Source organism: Phaseolus vulgaris, chromosome 10, assembly GCF_051622355.1.
Source record: "Phaseolus vulgaris cultivar YP4 chromosome 10, ASM5162235v1, whole genome shotgun sequence".
Lineage (NCBI taxonomy): Eukaryota > Viridiplantae > Streptophyta > Magnoliopsida > Fabales > Fabaceae > Phaseolus > Phaseolus vulgaris.
The window spans coordinates 41,702,035-41,721,955 of record NC_143507.1 but is presented as its reverse complement, the minus strand read 5'-3'; the positions used below and the strand labels follow the sequence as shown (position 1 = coordinate 41,721,955).

General features: G+C 29.3%; 1 protein-coding gene across 1 annotated transcript; it reads right to left on the bottom strand.

Annotated features, from left to right (window-relative positions):
* Window positions 1–763: 763 nt before the first annotated feature.
* On the bottom strand, window positions 764–8,977 carry SRF6 (STRUBBELIG-receptor family 6). Its single transcript, XM_068621383.2, has 16 exons — window positions 8,679–8,977; window positions 6,598–6,721; window positions 6,424–6,495; window positions 6,288–6,353; window positions 6,127–6,198; window positions 5,953–6,024; window positions 5,501–5,572; window positions 5,346–5,411; window positions 5,196–5,258; window positions 4,799–5,103; window positions 3,954–4,258; window positions 3,348–3,619; window positions 2,389–2,521; window positions 1,742–1,878; window positions 1,485–1,641; window positions 764–1,132 (listed from the first exon to the last, which is right to left on the bottom strand). The coding sequence occupies exons 1-16, from the start codon at window positions 8,764–8,766 to the stop codon at window positions 980–982; spliced, it is 2,157 nt and encodes a 718-aa protein (XP_068477484.2). The 5' UTR covers window positions 8,767–8,977; the 3' UTR covers window positions 764–979.
* Between the last annotated feature and the right edge of the window lie 10,944 nt (window positions 8,978–19,921).

Sequence of the window (19,921 nt, the reverse complement as noted above, 5' to 3'; positions counted from 1 at the left end):
TATTAATTTGATACAATTTCATCTTCTAATTATTAAATTTTTTAAGAATTTTTAAAATGTTTCACATTGTCACAATTTTATTTAAAATTTGATTATACGTACAATTCTAATTCAAAATATATTAAAATTGTGTTACAATAATTTTCTAATTTTTTCATAATTAAATGACGTATCTATTTGATATAATTTTATTTAAAATTTAATTATATTGAAATCTTGTATAATTCTAATTCAAATACATTAAAATTGAGAGTCACAATAAACTAATTTCTTCACAGTTAAAATTAAATTACGTGACATTTTGATACAATTTTCTTTTACTGAAATTGTGTACAACTCTAATACATTAAAGTCATATGGCATTAACTTAATTATCGTGTCATTACTTATTCATTTCAATATTTTTTTAAATTTTTATATAAAATTTCATATTTTTGGTAAAAAAAAATCGCATTCCTCGTTTGAACTTAGTAGGTGCAACTTAAGTATTCACCATTAGAACTAATCATTCAAACCGTTCATATCAGTAACAGAGGCCACGAGTATTTTGAAATTAGTGAACTGACACCCTTTGACAAATTGAGAATATGGTTTGATAGAGGAACCAAAGGATTGTTATAGAACATTATAGATGTGTTGTGGTGAAGATTAAGCAGTGGTGTGGTCGAGTATTTATTTAGACTAACACAAAATATGATGAAAAGCTTCTTAGGATTCCTACTTATCACAAGATGGCAACCATCAATTTTCACCGAGCTTCAACTTGCAAAAGGTTAAATTATTGAAATTTATAAGACCGATTAAATAAATAGCTCAGAAACATACACCAACAGGTATCTAGATTCAATAATCAAAAGTGCAATCCATCTAACTTATAAGAAAAACTGGCTGAAGGTGGTGTTAAAAAGGAATTATGAAACTCTGAAGAATATTATTTTTCTTTTCTGCCATTCTATCAACACAAGGCTTTTCTTCCCATTTACATGTCTTGTGATTCTTGGTTATCTCCCCCTCGGTTGGATCCTCCTTGATCAGTTCCAAACGTTGTCCTCTTACTCATGTTAGTTCGCTGCACTAATCGAACCAGCGCTTGAACCACTTCTGACATAGGTGGTCGGAACTCCGGCTCCGGCTGCCCCAAAAGTAAAATCAGAACAACATAATAACAAGTTAATACATTGAGAATAAAACAATCTATGCAATGATAGTGAACAACAGTAGCATGCATGTATGTTTGTTGGCTTTTGTAACAACAGTTTTAGAAGTCATATTATTTAATCAGTTCTAATTGGTTAAAATGTAAACTTTTACACTATACTATGTTCCTATTAAACTCATACATTTCAATGTTCTTCATCCCCAAGTATACCTCACTGCTTGAGCAACTATTATTGTGTAAGAGTTAAAATGGATCCCCAAAACAAGGATTCATTGCCAATTCGCTAAAACAATAAAAACTTTCGATGAAACAAGGCTGACATTACCTGAACACAAAGAGCAATAACATCTGCAAATCGAGAAAGAGACTTCACAGGGTATAGTCCTTCTAATGCAGGATCAACCATTTTAGCCAGAGCATCGATATCATGGAGTTGAGGTGTTGCCCATCGAACCAAACCCTGCTCAGACCTTGGCCTTGAGCTGTAGAAAGTACGTTTTAACAACTATGCATGAGTCCATGTATGTTTGAATGAATTTACATGTAAAAGCTGTCATGTTAAAAGGTATATCAATCTTTCACCTATCAAATGGTTTCCGTCCACTAAGAAGTTCCAACATGATAACTCCAAAGCTAAAGACATCACTCTTAAGAGTATATTGGCCAGACATGCCAACTTCGGGAGCTTCATATCCAGATCCAGAATTATTGTTCAATACCTGAACATGAGAGAAACAGGTTAGAGCTTCTAATACTTTTTGTATAAAAGTGTCAGTGGAAAAAAAAGGAGAAATAGCATTCTGTAAGAAAACTTTAGCCAATGACACAAACACAATGTGTATCCAATCTTGAGAACACTTGTCAAACATTTTAGGATAATTAGTTTTTGACACGGTATTAGATTCTCTATGACTGAGTGGTCTGAAATTCAATCGTTGTTCGTTCTTCATAATTAGGTTAAATTTATTTTTTATTAGAATGATGGCAATAAGGTTCAAGCTTATGACGTCATGCCAATTTCCCGAGCCCCTCACTACTAGCCAACAAAGATAGGGTGGCTTGTGCATTGTCTATGCTTTAAGTGCAAATATTGAGCCTCCACCTAACATGTTTTAAGTAAACAAATACTTCAAAACTGAAAAGTGAGAATGAGTAGTTAAACCTATAACGTTCAATTATAAACATTAATTCATAGCATAAAACCATCAAGTACCAAAAAACTAATGCACCTGATTTGCATTTGGAATATTGCTTGCCAATCCACTGTCGGAAAGATGAGGATTAAGATCTGTATCAAGCAATATGTTGGCTGACTTTATATTCTTATGCACAACAGATGGTGAACAAACTTCATGGAGGTACCTGGGAAAAAAGTAAGTAGAGTTAAGTTGTCGATTTTCGGGGCAAAAGTTTACATTGATGCTTGAAGTCTAGCCCTATGTTGTCTTGTATTAGGTTTGTTTAAACTTCTAGTAGTAGTAAAAGTCCTTAATTTCTTCCGCAAAGTGGCAATAAATGTCCTTTGTTTCTACAGCAAAGTAGCGGTTTCTTACTTGCTGATAGTATGTTCACTAAAGATCTGATAGTGTATGAAATTTAAATTTACATACAAATTTTATAATCTCAATCTATTGCATCCTATTTTTTCATTTTCAAATTTGAACATAGATTTAGTAATTGTTAGATATAAAACCACTCAAAAGATTTTACATTAAAAACTAATCTTTTATAATAACCAGTTATTGTCAGTATATTGTAGTCTATTATATAACCCCAAATGAACAGGAGTTTGATCCTTGCTGGTCCTATTCTTATAAACAAAAGTAGAATTTTGTCCCAGGGTAGGGTGATGCCCACACTTTAAGCCCAAAAAGGCTACTGTATAATATAAAAAGGATGCATAAGCCTTAACCTAACAACTAAGCTTTTGGGATAGTTGGTTCTTGACAGTAATAATCTAAACATTTTAACCTTTAAGAAAACAAATAGATGGTTATAAAGATCTATTTACAAGGAGACAATGCACAAATATATGAAAAATGAAAAATATCAAACCAAACAAAACAGGTGGGCATGCAAAAGCCAAAAAATATGACTCAAGAAGAAAGATTAGAGAGAAAGAGGAGCTAATAAGCAAATAGAAAACTGGATTCAGTTGAGAGTTAACATTAACGAACAACTAACTTACTCTAAAGCCCGTGCAATCCCCAAAGCAATCTTCACACGTGAATTCCATATCAATGGTTTACTATACTCATCAGGTAGGTGAAGGAAGTCATGCAGTGATCCATTTTGATGAAACTCATAGACTAGTAGGTGTTGTCCATGCTCTGAACAATAACCTGCAAGCTCTGTCACATTGGGATGGTGCAAATTAGATATGCTTGAAACCAGTTCCAGAAAATCGTCAGACAAATCATTGGGAAGGACAGATGAATCTATCTTCTTGACAGCAAGAACCTACAACATTTGCAGAGGAAAAACAAGATCAAAACCATCAATAAGCATGTCCATAGATTTTAGACTCAATCTACAATAGAAAATGAATAGCATTTATTGTGGTCTATATTGGTTGTACATGTGGCATATACATGCAGCAGGACTTCTCAGACCTTTTATTTTATTTTATTCGTGTAAAACCATAGTGCTTTATATACGGACAAAAAAACATACATTCACATGCATTTAGATTTGAGTCATTCATACGAAAATTATGTAGTGATGCTATTTAGGAATTATATATCTACCACTAGCATTGGATAAGTCCTTGCAGCCAAAAAAAGGTTAGGAATACCTTTCCATCATCAAATTGAGCCCGATACACACGTCCAAAAGACCCCTCACCAAGAAGTTGATCCACACTGAAGCTTCCAGTAGCAATCTGTAGGTCAGCTATAGAATAAGATTTTACATTTGTAGGAGCTGTGACGGTCTTCTTTACTGTAGTGGGCTTAATGACTGTAGTGGGCTTCTTTGAAAACTCATCCTCGTCAAATGACTTATGACGATCAATAGGTGGAGGTTTAAGACTTATTGGGGCCGCAGGTGTATCAAATGTATTCAAGTCAATTACAGATGAGGTTTGCATTGAATTCACTTCTGCATTAAGACAGATTAATAAGTCAATTTCAATCAGAACATGATGAATGCGGAAAGACTTAACGGCTAAAAATTAAACTGAAAGCATAAAAACAAGGCACTCATATTCCCTAGGAGAAAGAAAAATGTAGTTAGCCTAGTCATTTTCCAATTAGAGTTGCAGTTTGGCACAACTAATTAATTATAATAAAAATATGCTTTCTCTGGTGTAATCACATCCATGGTGCTGAGCATGCATCAGTCCCTGAAAAAGGTGTTGAAGTAATTGCTACTAACTGGCCTACTGTTAAAAAACAGATTATCTTTTAATACTACAGGTTGAATCACCACATTCATTTATCAAAAGCAGAATTAGATATTTCATAGTTGTGCATATCTGCCAACTGCCAATAGAGAAGGTAAGTTTAGAAGAATGAAGGGTGAACCTAAAAATATTGAAATACTATGAATACAATATATACAAGTGATCTAAAATAAGAGAGACCTTATATAATAGAATAAAATTGATTTTTCAATAGCATACAAGAATAACATGCAGACCATGATGACGTGAAGTATGAGGAGCCAAGGGCTGATTGTCAAGCTTTTCAATATCACTAAACGACTTCTTGGATCTTTTCTTCACCAGAAAGAATGCTACTATTGCCCCAACAACCAAGATGGAGATCACTATTCCAGCAATGCCACCACCTCCAATACCAGATTTTTTGCCTCCATCGCTGCTTGAGCCAGCATCTGATGGGGTCTGTCCACCAGATCTGTGATTTCGATTTCTTGTTGCTACTGGAGGTGTCCCGGGAGGAGGTGGGGGTGCAGGTCCTGAGCTCCAATCATTACCATCCTTTCTGTCATTAAATTTGACCATTTTACAAGATTTATAGAATGTATGACGAAAAATTGATTCTTGGGAAAAAGTGCTGATAATGGTAATGCTTACTGCAGGTTTATGTTATTCAATTGTTCTGGTATCCAGCCAGTAAAATGATTATTTCCCACATTCCTGAGATAAATTATAGAACATAAATTCAACTGAAAAGATACTTCTATTGAAATATAGGAAAGAACATTCCGAGAAACAGAAACACACAGAGTTTCCAGAGGCAGATTAGCAAGGACATTAATGGTGCCTGTAAACTGGTTGTTTTGCAGATACCTACATAAACGTAAACAATTCAACTCAGAGTGCAATCAATATCATGTAAACATTAGCAGAAAAATGAAAAAAAAAAGTAGAACATTTACATGGTGCTTATGCTGGAAAGTGAGCTCAGAGTCTGAGGCAGGTTACCAGTCAAAGAATTGAATGAGAGATCCCTGCAAAAAATACTAGATATTATAACCTGGCCCTGAATTGTCACTGAACCAATTCTAGCATACTTAACAAACATACCTCCACTGTTACTTATCACAAAAGCGTGGATATTTTAAATTAACAGAAGCACATGTGAAATACAATGCAATCATCAATATATATGAATATATTTTTTTGCAGAAGAATAACATAAATTGTCTTATCCGTGGGATTAAAAGTAATATTGTGAAATTATCAAATGCAACATGGAAAATAATTCATAGCAAAAAGCATAAAATCTCAGAATGAAAATAAAAAAGATCATTATGTTACGGTTAACATAAACTTGATAGACACCTATACTTTTATATTGTCAAAGTGCAAGAGAAATAGGAAATCTCACAATGTAGAGAGGGAAGAAAGCTTTTGAAAATCAACATTAAGTGCTTGCTGGAGCTGATTGTGACCAAGATTCCTACATTAAAAATATTAACTTTTAAAAAAATATAACTCCAGTTGATTGTGAAGGAGGTTTATACAATAAGTAGTTGACAAGAAGTCAAGATGAATTACACACACGACTACAAGCGAAGTCTTCTGAGAAAGAGAATAAGGGACTTCCCCATTGAAATTATTATTGGCAAGATTTCTGCATCAAAAGAAACAAGAATGTTAGAAATTAATAAATTATAAAATGGAAAAAACAAAAACAAGTAGTAAAAGATAGTAGAAACATACAAGTACTGTAGATTAGGAGGAAGTTGGTATGGTATGGTGCCACCAAGATTATTGTTACTCAAGTCTCTGTAGAATTTTACATGGTCACAACTTAACTACAATACATATAAAACTAGTTAAATGAAGAATAACTTACAGGTTTGTAACCGATGACAAGGATTCTAGCTGGTAACCCAAAGATCCGGAAAGTGAACGACCAGGTAACTTACTGATAAGATGTGAAAAATAACCAAATAATGAATCAGATTCCACAGCACCAAAAGCAATAACAATCAAGTCATATAAAGTGAAAGGGAGATTGTGACTTCACATCTCTGTGACTCGATTGCCAGAGCAAGTGATGCCTTGCCAAGACTGTCCACAAGGATCATCACCATTCCAATTTAGCTGGGGTGGTGAGTTCATACTTTGAAACATAACCTTCAGAGAAGCAACTGCATCGAACATTCAGAAAAAGATAATTGGCAACCCAGACATGTAAAATAGAAAGTTGTATGATAAATTTCTATTAATTTAGTGTCTTCACCACCATCATTTTTACATATTTAAAGATATGTACAGTACTTGCCGACTATTGAACCTATTATGATAGCATTTATAAATATATCACTTCTAACTTATAAGCATAAGGTAACAGATTAAATCATTAATGTTTGAAGCTCAAGTTCAGAAAATGTTCACACTGAAGAATTTATTATTTGTGATGCTGACTTTAATCCATTAAACATAAAAAAAAATAACAATTAAGAAACTCAGGTTCATTGAGAAATCTTAAAATGATGCATTGCAATCTGTTGGGCCGAAATACATGATACATGATTAAATTAATGGGTGAATGGGAGTTCACAAAAAAATAATATTACTGACTACAGAGAAGATGAAGAAAATACATTCACATAAATATCAGCTATCCACTAACCAGATCAGAGTAAATATGCAAGGATTTTAAACCATCACATGTTTAAGTTTACAATAGTTCATCATTGGCGGTTTAGTAGAAATTTAAACATCAGATGTTCACGATGCAAACATTTATATATTTTAAGTGTCATAAAAGAGAGCAAGTTGCTGGTGTAGTACGTGGATGTGGATAACAAAAGAAGAATAACTATATGATAGGATTGCATCAGACAAGAAAAATAAGGTGAAAAAATTAGTAAAATAAGCTTATTTATTCCATGCAAGCATTCTCAAACCTTACATTGATAGCTGGAGCCAATGAGACTTTAGTGATAGGTATATCAGATATTGCATATAGCTCAAGATAGAATCTAGCATGCTAGTGGAATTGTTTCAATCAATGTGTAATAATTCAAACTCAGAAATATGGTAGGTCAAAATTCATTATACAAGCCCAAAACAAAATTGAGTAGGATTTTGGAATTAAGAAGATATGCAGTTAACATAGTTCAAGGTTACTGTTATTGGTAATAAAGCATCCAACCTCATGATACAAGTGAATGCTGAAACCTATTACAAATGATGGAGAGAAGCCACAGAGTGGTGAGCTTGTAACAGCCCCAGATGTCAGTAAAACGAGGTCTAAGTACTTTATTAAGTTTGTTACATACCCCCGTAGGGAGATCAGAAACAACATTAACCTGCAATTTTTGTAGTTGAATCTTCTCATAAAATTTCTAGGTTTCAATGTATTAGATATCACAAAAAAAGACGAAAAAAATCTGAACATCAAACAGAAAAAACAAAAATGATCGAAGACAACAAGAACATGGTAGAGGATTGAAGTCGAAGATTAGGGGTCCCACTCAGCTGTTACAATTTGTTTTAGTGCAGGTTGAGTGGATATTATTCTAACTGGTATTTCCTTTTTTATAAACTTGGAAATTCCTTCAACTGTACAATAAGAAGAAAATATAAGAAAACAGGAACTGTATAATTACATCAAACTCCTGATGTTCAATCAGTCCTTATTCTTTGACAACATTCTCTACAGTAAAGAAGTGAGAATTGCATCAATCGGCTACACAGAGACAGAACACACAGCTCAAACATAACTGAAAACAAAAAGAGAAAAGCAAACATAAAAACAAAACAAAAAAAATACCTTCTATTTGCTGAAATCATTGAGTGACCAGTTTCATTCAGGGTAACTAAATTAAACAAGTGTCACTCAAGAGATCAGCTGGAAAACTTCACAGTGGTTCAAAAACCAATAAAACCAGACACAAAACATAGGCCAAATCAAACTAATCTGCTGAGTAATTGGCAGAGTTGTCCACACAACATGATTGGCAATCAAACATAAACATCTAAGCAATAAGGGGAGAAAACAGAGAAAGAAGTAGTCTTAACTAACAGTAGCACAATGCAATACACAGAAAGAGTGATGAAAAGTGCAAAGCTGAGAGTGAAATCAGAGAACACACTAACCGTCATTTGGATCTGTTTCGCCGCCATTGATGGCCAAAATGCAAGTGCTGATGAACAGTACCAGCACCAGCCTTGGATCCAACACCATCTTTCTTGTGAATCAGTCTTTGCTCGGAAAAATTCTTGTAACCCAGAAAGCCAAAAAGGTGTGCAATGAACCCCTTTTCGCCAATTTTTAATTTTTTCATTAAATTATTTTATGAGTTGATGGCTATATATGTTGCCACCATTGCCGAGTAAAGCTGGCAAGCACGAATCGCCTTATCACATTATTTTGGAAATTATTTATTATCTTCCTTACCGTCTTCTCTAATAAAGGAAATAAATTATTACAAACTTATTTTTCGGTAATTAAAAAAATATTACATAAATAATTTACTCCATTCTTTATTTTTTTCTCCTCTTTTTAATTAACTTATGACATCTTTTCTCTTTTCCTTTTTTAAAATAATTCCATTGAATTAAGATTATTATTTGGTAAAATTAATTAAAGAGCTCGTTTTGTTTCTCCTCTCTTTTTCCTTTCGAACTAAATATTGAAATCTGTTCTCTTTTTCTTTTATTCAATTTTCTTCTATTTTTTAGACCATATTTAATAAGAGAAATTAAAAATATAGCTAAAATAGAAAAACTAATTAATAAACTTTTAAGGTAACTTGTTAAATTATTAGTATTCAGGAAAATCATATGCTTAATTAAGTTTGAAATAAAGTAAATATATATTTGAATTTATATCGTACTTTTGATAATTTTATTGACATGCCAATTTCATTAAATATTGGCATCCACATAATTTTGATATTTTGAAATGCAATGCCAAAATAACAAAACAAATAATGTATTTTTCGAAATAAACAAAGTGATATGAAATTATTTTAAATAAAATAATATAGTAATAAGAAAATTTATTTTATGTAAATGCAATAAAATGTAAAGTTAATAAATTTTTAAAGATAAAAAAAATAAAATAGAAACAACTATTAGTTAATATATATAAAAAAAACTACTTAAATTGGGTCTCGCAAAATTTTATCAACTATAACAAAAATTCTGTATCAAACAATTATAATATGGTCAAACATTCTTTTAAAGAAAACATGCAATTAAAAGAAGAGTTATAACTAATTTTACTCAATAAGGAGATAATCAATTTTAAAGAAAACACGCAATCAAAACAAAAGTTATAATTAATTTTACAAAAAGAAATAAAAGAAAAACAAAATATATTGAATATGTATATCATATAAATGAAAAATACCCTTTAGGTTTTCTTATTTATAATAAATTTAATTTAATTTTATATCTTTCTAATACATACCAGTTGTGTATCTACATCTTTATTATGTAACTAAAACAACTATTATTACTATAATTAAAAAATATTAAAATAAAGTTTAATTCTAAATGGTGTGGCTTATTTTTCAGAAAAAGTGTACTTCTTTTCTTTAATTATTACATAAATATATATATATATATATATATATATATATATATATATATATATATCATCAATATAAGCAAGAAGAGACACACGTGGCATTTATGACAATTGCTGAGACGAAACCGGAGAAATAATTACTATTAGCACCGTCAATAAAACAAATTGACATTTACGAGAAAAACAAAAATGACAATTTCTTCGTTATTGCAAAATAATTAATCTAAAAATATTTTTTTTAATGAATTTTAGTTTTCGAAGTTTATAAATAAAAAAAAAAACAAATAGACGTTGTAATTAAGAATTTTGTCTTTTTTTTAAATAAGTCTACTATAATTTCAACTACTATTGAGAATATTGGGAGGGAGGGAGATTCAATGATTAATCTTCTATCATGGTAGAATGATTGAAAGTGATTTAAATTAATGTAAGTTTATTAAAAATGGCATGAACCTTTTTGTAATAAAAAACAAGAATTAGGGTTTGATTATGTTGACTTATTGGCCATTGAAACCATAGTAATGGGGGCCATAATGTTTATAATATATGGTGTTAATGTGTAATGTGAAGAAGATGAAGTTTTTTTAGTGATTATTAGATCCAAAATGTCAGCATTGTACTTAAATGTTTGGTGTAAGGGATTCTTTCAAAAGTATTTTAAAAAAATGTTTTATGATAATAGTTTTTTTTTTACCAAATTTGTCATGAAATTACTTTTATGAGAAGTTGAGAATTTAAATTTCTCAAATTAAAATAAGATTTTCATTTTTAAAGTTATGATTGTTCTTTAATTAAATTATTTATCGCAGTTACGAATTAGATACTTTAGTAAAAGTAATATAGTACTTTTTATTTCTAAAAACACATTAAACGTTTTTCGGTAATAATTGTTATCAACTAAACAAAAATCATATTTTTGGGAATCACAAGTTTCAAAGCATTATATAAAAAGTAAATTTAATATTGTCATTAATAAATTTGTAACATTTATGTAATTAATAAAATACTATATTAACATTTAAGTTGAATTTTTCCAAGTCCTATTGCAACGTTAAAAGATGGTCACGTGACAATTTTATTGTTCTAGACAAGTTTAGCAAAAAAAATGGTCACGTGGCAAATTTAATACCAACTTTTTAAATACATTTTTTGCCAATTTTATTTTTCAACTGCTATTAGTATATTATTATAGCTATATACCATGCACTCTTTTATTTCAATTTCCTTTCTTTTAATTAAATAGTTTTATATTATAAATTGTATTTTTTATTGAAAAGTTAACTTTAAACCTAACACAATCTTATAAAACTGATTTATAAGCTGATGTTTATTTATATATTATGAAATCTTCAACACTTCTTTCATGTTGAGGTTGTCAACTCGAGCATATAGATGATCCAATAACAGCTCGATAGCGGGTTGCTTGATAAACCTAATAAAATTCTCTCGCTAAAATAGATTTAAAATGACTTTATTAAAAAATGACTTCAAAACTAACTTAACCTTATAAATTGACCTATAAGATTTTGCAACAACTTATATATTATGAAAAATCCTCTATAGTAATCAATGAGGTATGAAAGTATATAAATAGCGTAATTTTTAAAGAGATGTAGTCGATGTGTTAGAAGTGTTTGCCTTGGTTCAATTAAAGATTTTGTTATGGGTTACATCCAAGTCACATTCTGCGTATTTCTCCTTTTCTAAATGGTGTATCGACCCTCTGGCTTGTATGAGGATGACTTCATGATATACTTTCTCAGGTGTTTATTTGTCTTAAGTGATTTTTTTAAAATTTAGTTAGGAGTGTTTCTCTTTATAGACATTTATGGGAGCATGTATAAAAGGAGAGACTAAAAGTTATTTATTTCTTTATATAGGTTGAACCACTTCTAAAGTAGTTTGCATTTATTTATTTATTTATTTCGATAAAAAAAACTATGAAAATCCTTATTAAAATGTAAAAAAACATATAGGCCGACAAAGACCAATGTCACATATTTTAATAAAACGGGAATTAGATGCTAAGTAAAACATGTTGGTTATTTTATAAATATAAACACTATATAACCAAGTAAAGAATTTTGAAAATTATTTTGGACACTTTTCTTTAAGTTAAAGGCATTAGATTAAAAATGATATATGTATGCACGTCATCGTGTGAAAAATAAGTCACAACTGTTTGCACCAACATCGTAATAGACAACAACTATGATATGATATATAATATATCATTCATTTTACTTTTGTCAAATGCTCACTCAAACGCAATCTCTTTTTAGATCCAAACACTTTCTCTTTGATGTTGACAAAGAAGACTTTTCACAAAGGAAACCAAATCTGCAAATATACGTGTTCACCATTGCTTATTTAGGAGACAAAATCCATGTTTTTTTAAAATTACTATGAAATATTGTTATGTTATTCATAAATTGGTACCAAAGTGAACTAGAAAATTAATGACAATTTCTGTGTTGTTGATAAGGTTGTTGAAAATGTGAGGGTAAAGGAAAAGAAAAGCATAATTTATGGTGTGCCCCATTTTGTTGAATGGAAGAAAAGCATTTACCGTATTTGGAACACTGATAGTGAAATGATAAAATTCTCTATCTGAAAAATTATATTTTAGATTGTAAATTTTAAAACAATATTTTAGATTTAGAATATATTTTCAAATTTAAAAATATTTATAAATTATAAATTATGTAATACAAATAAAAAACACATTACAAAATTAATATTATATATTTAAGATTCTACATTCCAAAATATAAAATAAAATATACTTTCTGAAATGTGTATGCTTGAATATAAATTAAAAATATATAATTTGTATCCTGAAATAAATGTTTTTTCGGAGATATCACATCGACTAGAAGAAAATTCATTATATATAAATGAGTGCAAATTTCACCTCTTGAGTTTGGTTTTATGGGGTTGAGTTAGACTTAAAGTCTACTTTGTAATATGGTATTAGAGTCATTTTGAACCTATCCTAACAAGTGTTTGTTGACCTTATCAGGCCACCACGGTATATAAGTGGATTCAAACATCATCTTATATACCTAAAATTAAATAAAAGTAAATAAATTTACTGATAATTTATTTTTAAAAGGATAAATTTAAAATTTAATTTTGATGGGATGGTGGAAAGTATGAGTTGGAGAATGCAATGACCCTTCATTGTCAGACATTATGTGATGAGGTGCCAACCACCGCCAAGTGAATCACCTGTACCTTAAAATCTGAGTCATGTGTGTCGGTGTTCGTTTTAATGCAAGTGTTTTCGTTGAATTTCAATTAAGAAATCAGAGGGAGTTGAAAAATAGATAGTTATTATTTTCTATATAAACTAAAATCTGATATTTTAAACCAAATTAAAGAATATTATAAATATAATAATATTGTGCTTGGTAGAAAGTAGGTGGATTGGAGTATTTATTTTGATATTGTTATCAAATTATCATAAGTCTGTTCATTTTTATAATAAATATTGTTGAAGTCACACTGATTAGTCAATGATGTAAAAGTTAATATATTTACTTTAACTTTTACTGTAATTATTTTCCAAAATAACTATACAAGTGTTAATTGTTTTAAAAAATAATCATTATAGATATAATAATTATAAAATAATACATATTGCCATCACATTCTAGAATATGCGAAAGTGTAAAATCTAAATAGATCTAGAAAATATAGAAAGTTTAAATTGTTCGTGTTGGTCAAAAGAATTGTCATAATGAATCTAATTTACTAGATCAATTGTAAATTTTAATAAAAATTATTTTTTAATACAATTTATGACGTTTTGAGTCACTTTTTTTATATATGATATAATTGATATAGAAAGGGTATTTTTCATTTAAAAAGGTTGTTTTTTGAATGTCATTTTTTAATTAATATAAGAAAATTGTAACTTTCAATATTTATTGTTATAATGCAAACGAGATAAAAAGATATTTCAACCAAAATGAAAAAAATATAGGTATAAAGATTTTAGAGTAAAAATTGATAACAGAAAATTAGTTGTTATATGTTAGAATGTTAAATTCTTAAAAGTAGTGTAATTTTTTATAAATGAATAAGTACTACTAATACGATTGAAGTCGTGTTAGTTTGAGATGACTTTATATTGTAGTGTAATTGTATGAATCATGTATAACTTCAGTGATAAAGAAATCGCGTGGACCAACCACGACTTTGTTTAGCGTAATGTTTTTTTTTTCTGAAATTTTAAGTGAAGTTGTGTTATAGTATAACAAGTTTAGGTCGTGGCAATTAGAAGTGAAGTTGTGTCATCAAACTTCAGTTATATGAAATTTGCATTGAAGTCGTGTAGGATTCACATGACTTTAGTTGTTTGTGCAGTACACTCAAGTTGTGAACCATTGGCATGACTTTGCCTTTATTACAATGTTTAATTTGTTTTTAACGAAATCTAGAAAAAAATATTTATGTATTTAATCATTTGTAAAAAAATTAGGAAAATATTTTTAAGAAAATTTGAATACTTAGCAAATGTGTTATTTATTTTATAATTAATAGTTAATTTAATATAATTGTTGTATTAAATGAAGAGGAATAATTAATGTATGATATTTGATGTGTAAAAAAATGACTAAATAAAAGTTAAGGAAACAAAATAGTTAAGCATTTTAAGTTATGTAAAGATATTTGAAATTAGTTTGGAGAAAATATTACCGTAGTGGGCATGACAATCCCCCTATTATGACATTCATTATGATAATGTGATTTTTTTTTTTTACTTATTTAGAATTAGATCATCCATTTTGTTATGGATACGAGTATTAGTTGGTCTTTTGGATTTTTTTCGTCACATGTGTGTTAGGTATCAAATTTGAACAATGTAAGAAGACCAATAGTCTTCTTTTTTGAAAATAATATGGAGATTATAGATTGGGGCAACAAATGTCCTTAACTGTAAATGACAATAGGGACAAACAACGATGACATGCTGACAAGATAGTCACAAAGCATGAAAGTCCATATAATCACACCACCATTCATTTAGTTTAACTATGCATGACATAGGTCAATGTCAAAGTTGGGGAGTGAGTATCTCCTAAACATCAAACTTTGAGTTTTGTTAATTATAACTTATGTACGTAAAACATAATAAATTGTTGCTCATTTTTTTTCTTCTATAAGGCAGTAATATCTTTAGGATATACATGGTTTACTCATAACTTGTATTATGTCTTGGTCCCTTGTTCAATGAACATATATTTTGTTCTTTCAAACATTGTCTTTACAAAAACACAAATGAGTAGTGATTATGCTCCATTCAAAACAAAGTTTGTGCATTAAACTAAATTTGTTGTCATATGTTTGAACCTCTTACCTTCGTCATATGTCAAAGTCCATTTTTCTGACAGTATTTAATCTATTCAAGAGACTCCTTGTTGGATTTTTTTTTATCTCATTACTGATAATTTCGCTTGAAGAGTGAGCTGTTTCATTTCATAATATGTGGCAATGTAATAAATAAAATGACTTAAGTGACTTTAATTATTTGATTTCAATATGCATGAATAAAGTAAAAGAATCAACAAATCAATGTTTATTAATTGTCTTTTCAACTTAGAGTCTTTAAGTTTTTTTTGTTAAAATTCGATGCAATATGTTGTATGCAATACACTGATGCTAGCTTGCCCCTTTCCCAACCAACTTTTAGAGATTGTAATGCGAACAAAATGATTACTCCTGTATTAATAGTGAGACATACATTTGGCTGAGGCGTGGCATACGCTTACAAAAATTGGAAGAACCATATCATGATTTCCTTTGTTTCACCTTCGACAATGACAAAAGCAAGAGGAAATATGTTTTGATTTCCATCTTTACCAAATGTTGTCAACAAAGTCCCATGATATTTTCAATTAAGAATGTCTCATCAACTTGTATTGTAGGCTTGCATTAGTTGAATCCGTCAATGCAAGACTTGAAAGTTCAAAACACACCCTCTAATATGTAAGTAGAGTTGTCTCGAACACCGTCCACAACAAAAATTGTATCAAAACACCTTGTTGGACAACTTCTAACCATCTTGAAAGATGATTATGTGATTTGTCCTAATCATCAAATTTCATTGCTATAGCCCTTTTGCTTTTCAATCCAAGTTTTCCTATATGTCACTACAATGGTGGTTTTGGATTTCTACAATTAATTAAACTCTTAATCGGAATGGATGAATTTTGCCTTAATCAAATTAACCACGCTTGCGGTAGTTTGGCTAGAGTCCAAATTTATGTGATCACGAGACAAAACAATTGACAAGCATATATGTATGAGGTGCTTTAGTTTTTTTTATTTCTCATTGATGACCAATTTGGCCGAAGGATGTCAAGAATCGTCATTGACACCTAATCCGCCTTGCATAATCACAAATTAATAACATTTAAGATGTTTTAATGGTAATTATAGATAACACTTATATGGATCTAAACTTTCTTGATTTTATATGATTCTTCATGACAAATTTAAATCTCCTTAATTTATAGTATGAGACATTCACCTAAATTTTCTCAATTTATATATTCATATAATATACTTATCTCAAGTTAAACAAATCTATTATGAGTGTTAAAAGAAAAAAATAATATTATGAGATCCATAAAATACAAATAAAATATATTATTTTGAACCTGAGATTTAGAAGGACTTAAACAATTAGGACAATTAGGATCTTGATTAATTCATGAATTTCCAAACTTAATAGAGTTTTTGGAAGACATGTGGTTCAATCAATTCATCATTGGTAGCTAATTCAGTGGTTTGGTGGCTAATTATTAAAACGTTGATGTAACACATTAGATCACCCTACTTCACCCATCCACATATTATTGTATATCTATACACGTGTGTCATCTTAATTGTTTTCTCCTTTTTAGTAAAATTAAAATCAGAATTTTAGGGTGATGCATCCTTTTCACAATACTCCAAAGACGTGGCTTATGTGTTTAATTTAACGTCAAACTTAATCTTATGTATTTTTAAATTATACAATTATAATATTTTATATAGGTTATAAATTAATTATCACAATTACCCAAAATAATACAAATGAAACAAATTATTAATATTATAAGGCCAACTCAGTAACAACTATATGGTAGCAGGCACGTTCTTTTATTAATTAACTTAGCATTCACATTAATATAATAAAACATATTCTAATTACTTTCTATGTCATCTAGTCACGTTTATTTTTTAACATTAATTCCACTGAATTTGATTCCATAATTTCAATTCTTAAAAATTGTAAATATAAATATTGTTTTGACTAAATTTTAATCCGAATTTTTTTATTACATTTAACTCAGGCGTTATTATCTCCTTTTACATTTTCTTTAATAAAAAAATATTGATTTTGAGTTACTTACAAATACATTAGTTAATCATTACCAACACGAGAGTTATAAATTTAAAATTTATATTTTATAAGATATTCTTATTGAAGGATGTTCACATCATTTGAAATTTAAAATCTTGAAGTATAAAAATTATAAAAAAAACTTACTTTTAGTTTTAAAATTTGAAATATAAAGTTTGAGTTACATTTGCATTAGAAATTATCTTACTACTTAAATATTAGATGGCATTTTAAAATTATCTTGTCTTTCATAAGATTTTTAATTGTTCCTTATAGTATTTGTTTTCACCTTGATTATTTTTTCTCACAAATAAAAAAGGACGTAAATTGTTTCTCTCTCTTGTGAAAATGGAAGAATTGAAAAGTTGATTTCAGAATTAAAACTCTACTACTACTACTATTGTTATTATTATTATTATTATTATTATTAATTATTTAAAATTAATTTAAAAAAATATCATAATTAAAGACAATTTTAGTATTTATATTTAAATTAATAATTTTGTTAATAATAATAGTAAGAAATATTTGGTTATAAACGTCCAGGCAAGAAGCATTTGATAAATTGTTCAACAATCAACCAAACAAAGTTAGTCAAAATTGTTATTTAAAGCATAAAAAGTCAACATTCATATTAACAGAGACTTTTGATCAGAATATATTAATTGTGTTTGGTAGAGGTTGATTTTGGGACATTAAAAAGGCTTATGTGAAAGAGTTGATTATTAGAGAATATGTTACCAAGATCAACATTAAAATCACCATTTTTAAGAAAATATTAACCAATGCCTTTAATGTAACAAGTTACTTATAAAAACTATAAAAAAAAGTATCATTCAAATAAAATATATTTTTATATTTAAAATCACGAGAGAATATGTAAAAAACTCATTTCGAAGGTGAAAAACAGTTTCAATCTTGGGCTCACTCCAGATGGCCCATATGTTCGTTGGTCTTGAGATGAAAGGGTTGATTGGATCACATTGGGGCCTCCATGTTAAGGATTCGGCTTCTTCTTCCTGCACTCCTACGTTTTTCTTCCTGCACCCCCACAATTTTAAAAATTCCAAAACTGGGCTTGAACTTTTATTTGGAAAAGGGCACCGTGGTGGAGTGTGATACGAATTCATCAATCCGGAAGTGAATCATGTTGTTTTCCGGATGTGGAGATGTTCCATAAATAAATTGTTGATTTCTGGATTGTTGAATCTGAAAGTCTAATTCTGTTACAAATTGATGGACCTGAAAGATTTACGGATTTTCCAATCTGGAAGATTTGCGGATTCTCCAATCCAGAAGATTTATGGATTTCCAAATTTGAATGTGAAAAAAGAAATGCGGATTTCTGATTCCGTAAAATTACCGATCTGCATTGTCCAGAATATTAGATATAAACTGCAAAAATGATAATCCGAGACACTATCGAACACCACAAAAAAAAACACCTTCTTGTGCTAAGACAGCTGTTCAGAGAGAAATGGAATCCGTGTGACAAAGGAAGAAGAATGAGTAGTGTGAGTCTTATGTGCATTTTAGGATTTTTTAAAAAATAATAAGGTTATTTTGTCTTTACATAATATTTTGGGGTTGCAGGAAGAAACTGCCTAAGGGTTTTTACTTTTTTCTACTACATTTTTTTTATCAATTATAACATTTTCTATGACTTATATTCAAAATATATTAATAATTTATTAAGAAATTTATTTGTAAAATTTATTTATGCTGATCTGATTTTTAAAATACTTTAATTTTTTTTTTTGAATTTTCTTACAAATTATATGGGTTTCTCTGGTTTAAACAGTGTAATTAAGTTCTATAAAGACTTTTCTCACCTTCCAGCAATTTTTTATAATTTTTTGATACGAGAATAACGTGACAGACAATTCACATGATGTTAGAGTTAAGTGGCTATCTACTGTTAAGACTAACATGGAAGCCAATAGAACACTTAAACTGTTAAGGTATTTGGTACACACACACATATAAAAACTGTAAGCATATACACTTTTCTGATAATAAATAATATATTATAAAATTAAGAATATTTAATATTGTAATTAAATTTAAAATAGCCTTTCTAATAAAATTAAAAAAAATATTTTTGATATATTTTTTATTTCACTATTATTAAAAGGTGGGAAAGATTGTGTGAATTTCCAGTTTCTACAACTCTATGGGTGAGGTGAGATGAAGAAGATAAATTAAAAGCTGGAAAGTTTAGTGCTATGCTGCATGTGATCTACACGTGTCATTAGTTGGCATTCTTAAAAAAATAGATCATCATACAGCTTTTGTTTTCTTACTTATTATACAACTTTTGTCGTTGCAGTACACAGTTTTATGGAATCCAGATAGAATCAAACATGTTTCTAAGATGAAATCTGACTGTTCCAATTTTAGTCTGAAGAG

Coding starts and splice junctions, on each gene's coding strand:
- SRF6 (XM_068621383.2), bottom strand. CDS start 8,766: ATGGTGTTGGATCCAAGGCTGGTGCTGGTACTGTTCATCAGCACTTGC. Junction 5,259..5,345: donor AATCTGCCTCTGGAAACTCT/GTGTGTTTCTGT, acceptor AATTTATCTCAG/GAATGTGGGAAATAATCATT. Junction 1,642..1,741: donor GGACGGAAACCATTTGATAG/GTGAAAGATTGA, acceptor TACTTTCTACAG/CTCAAGGCCAAGGTCTGAGC.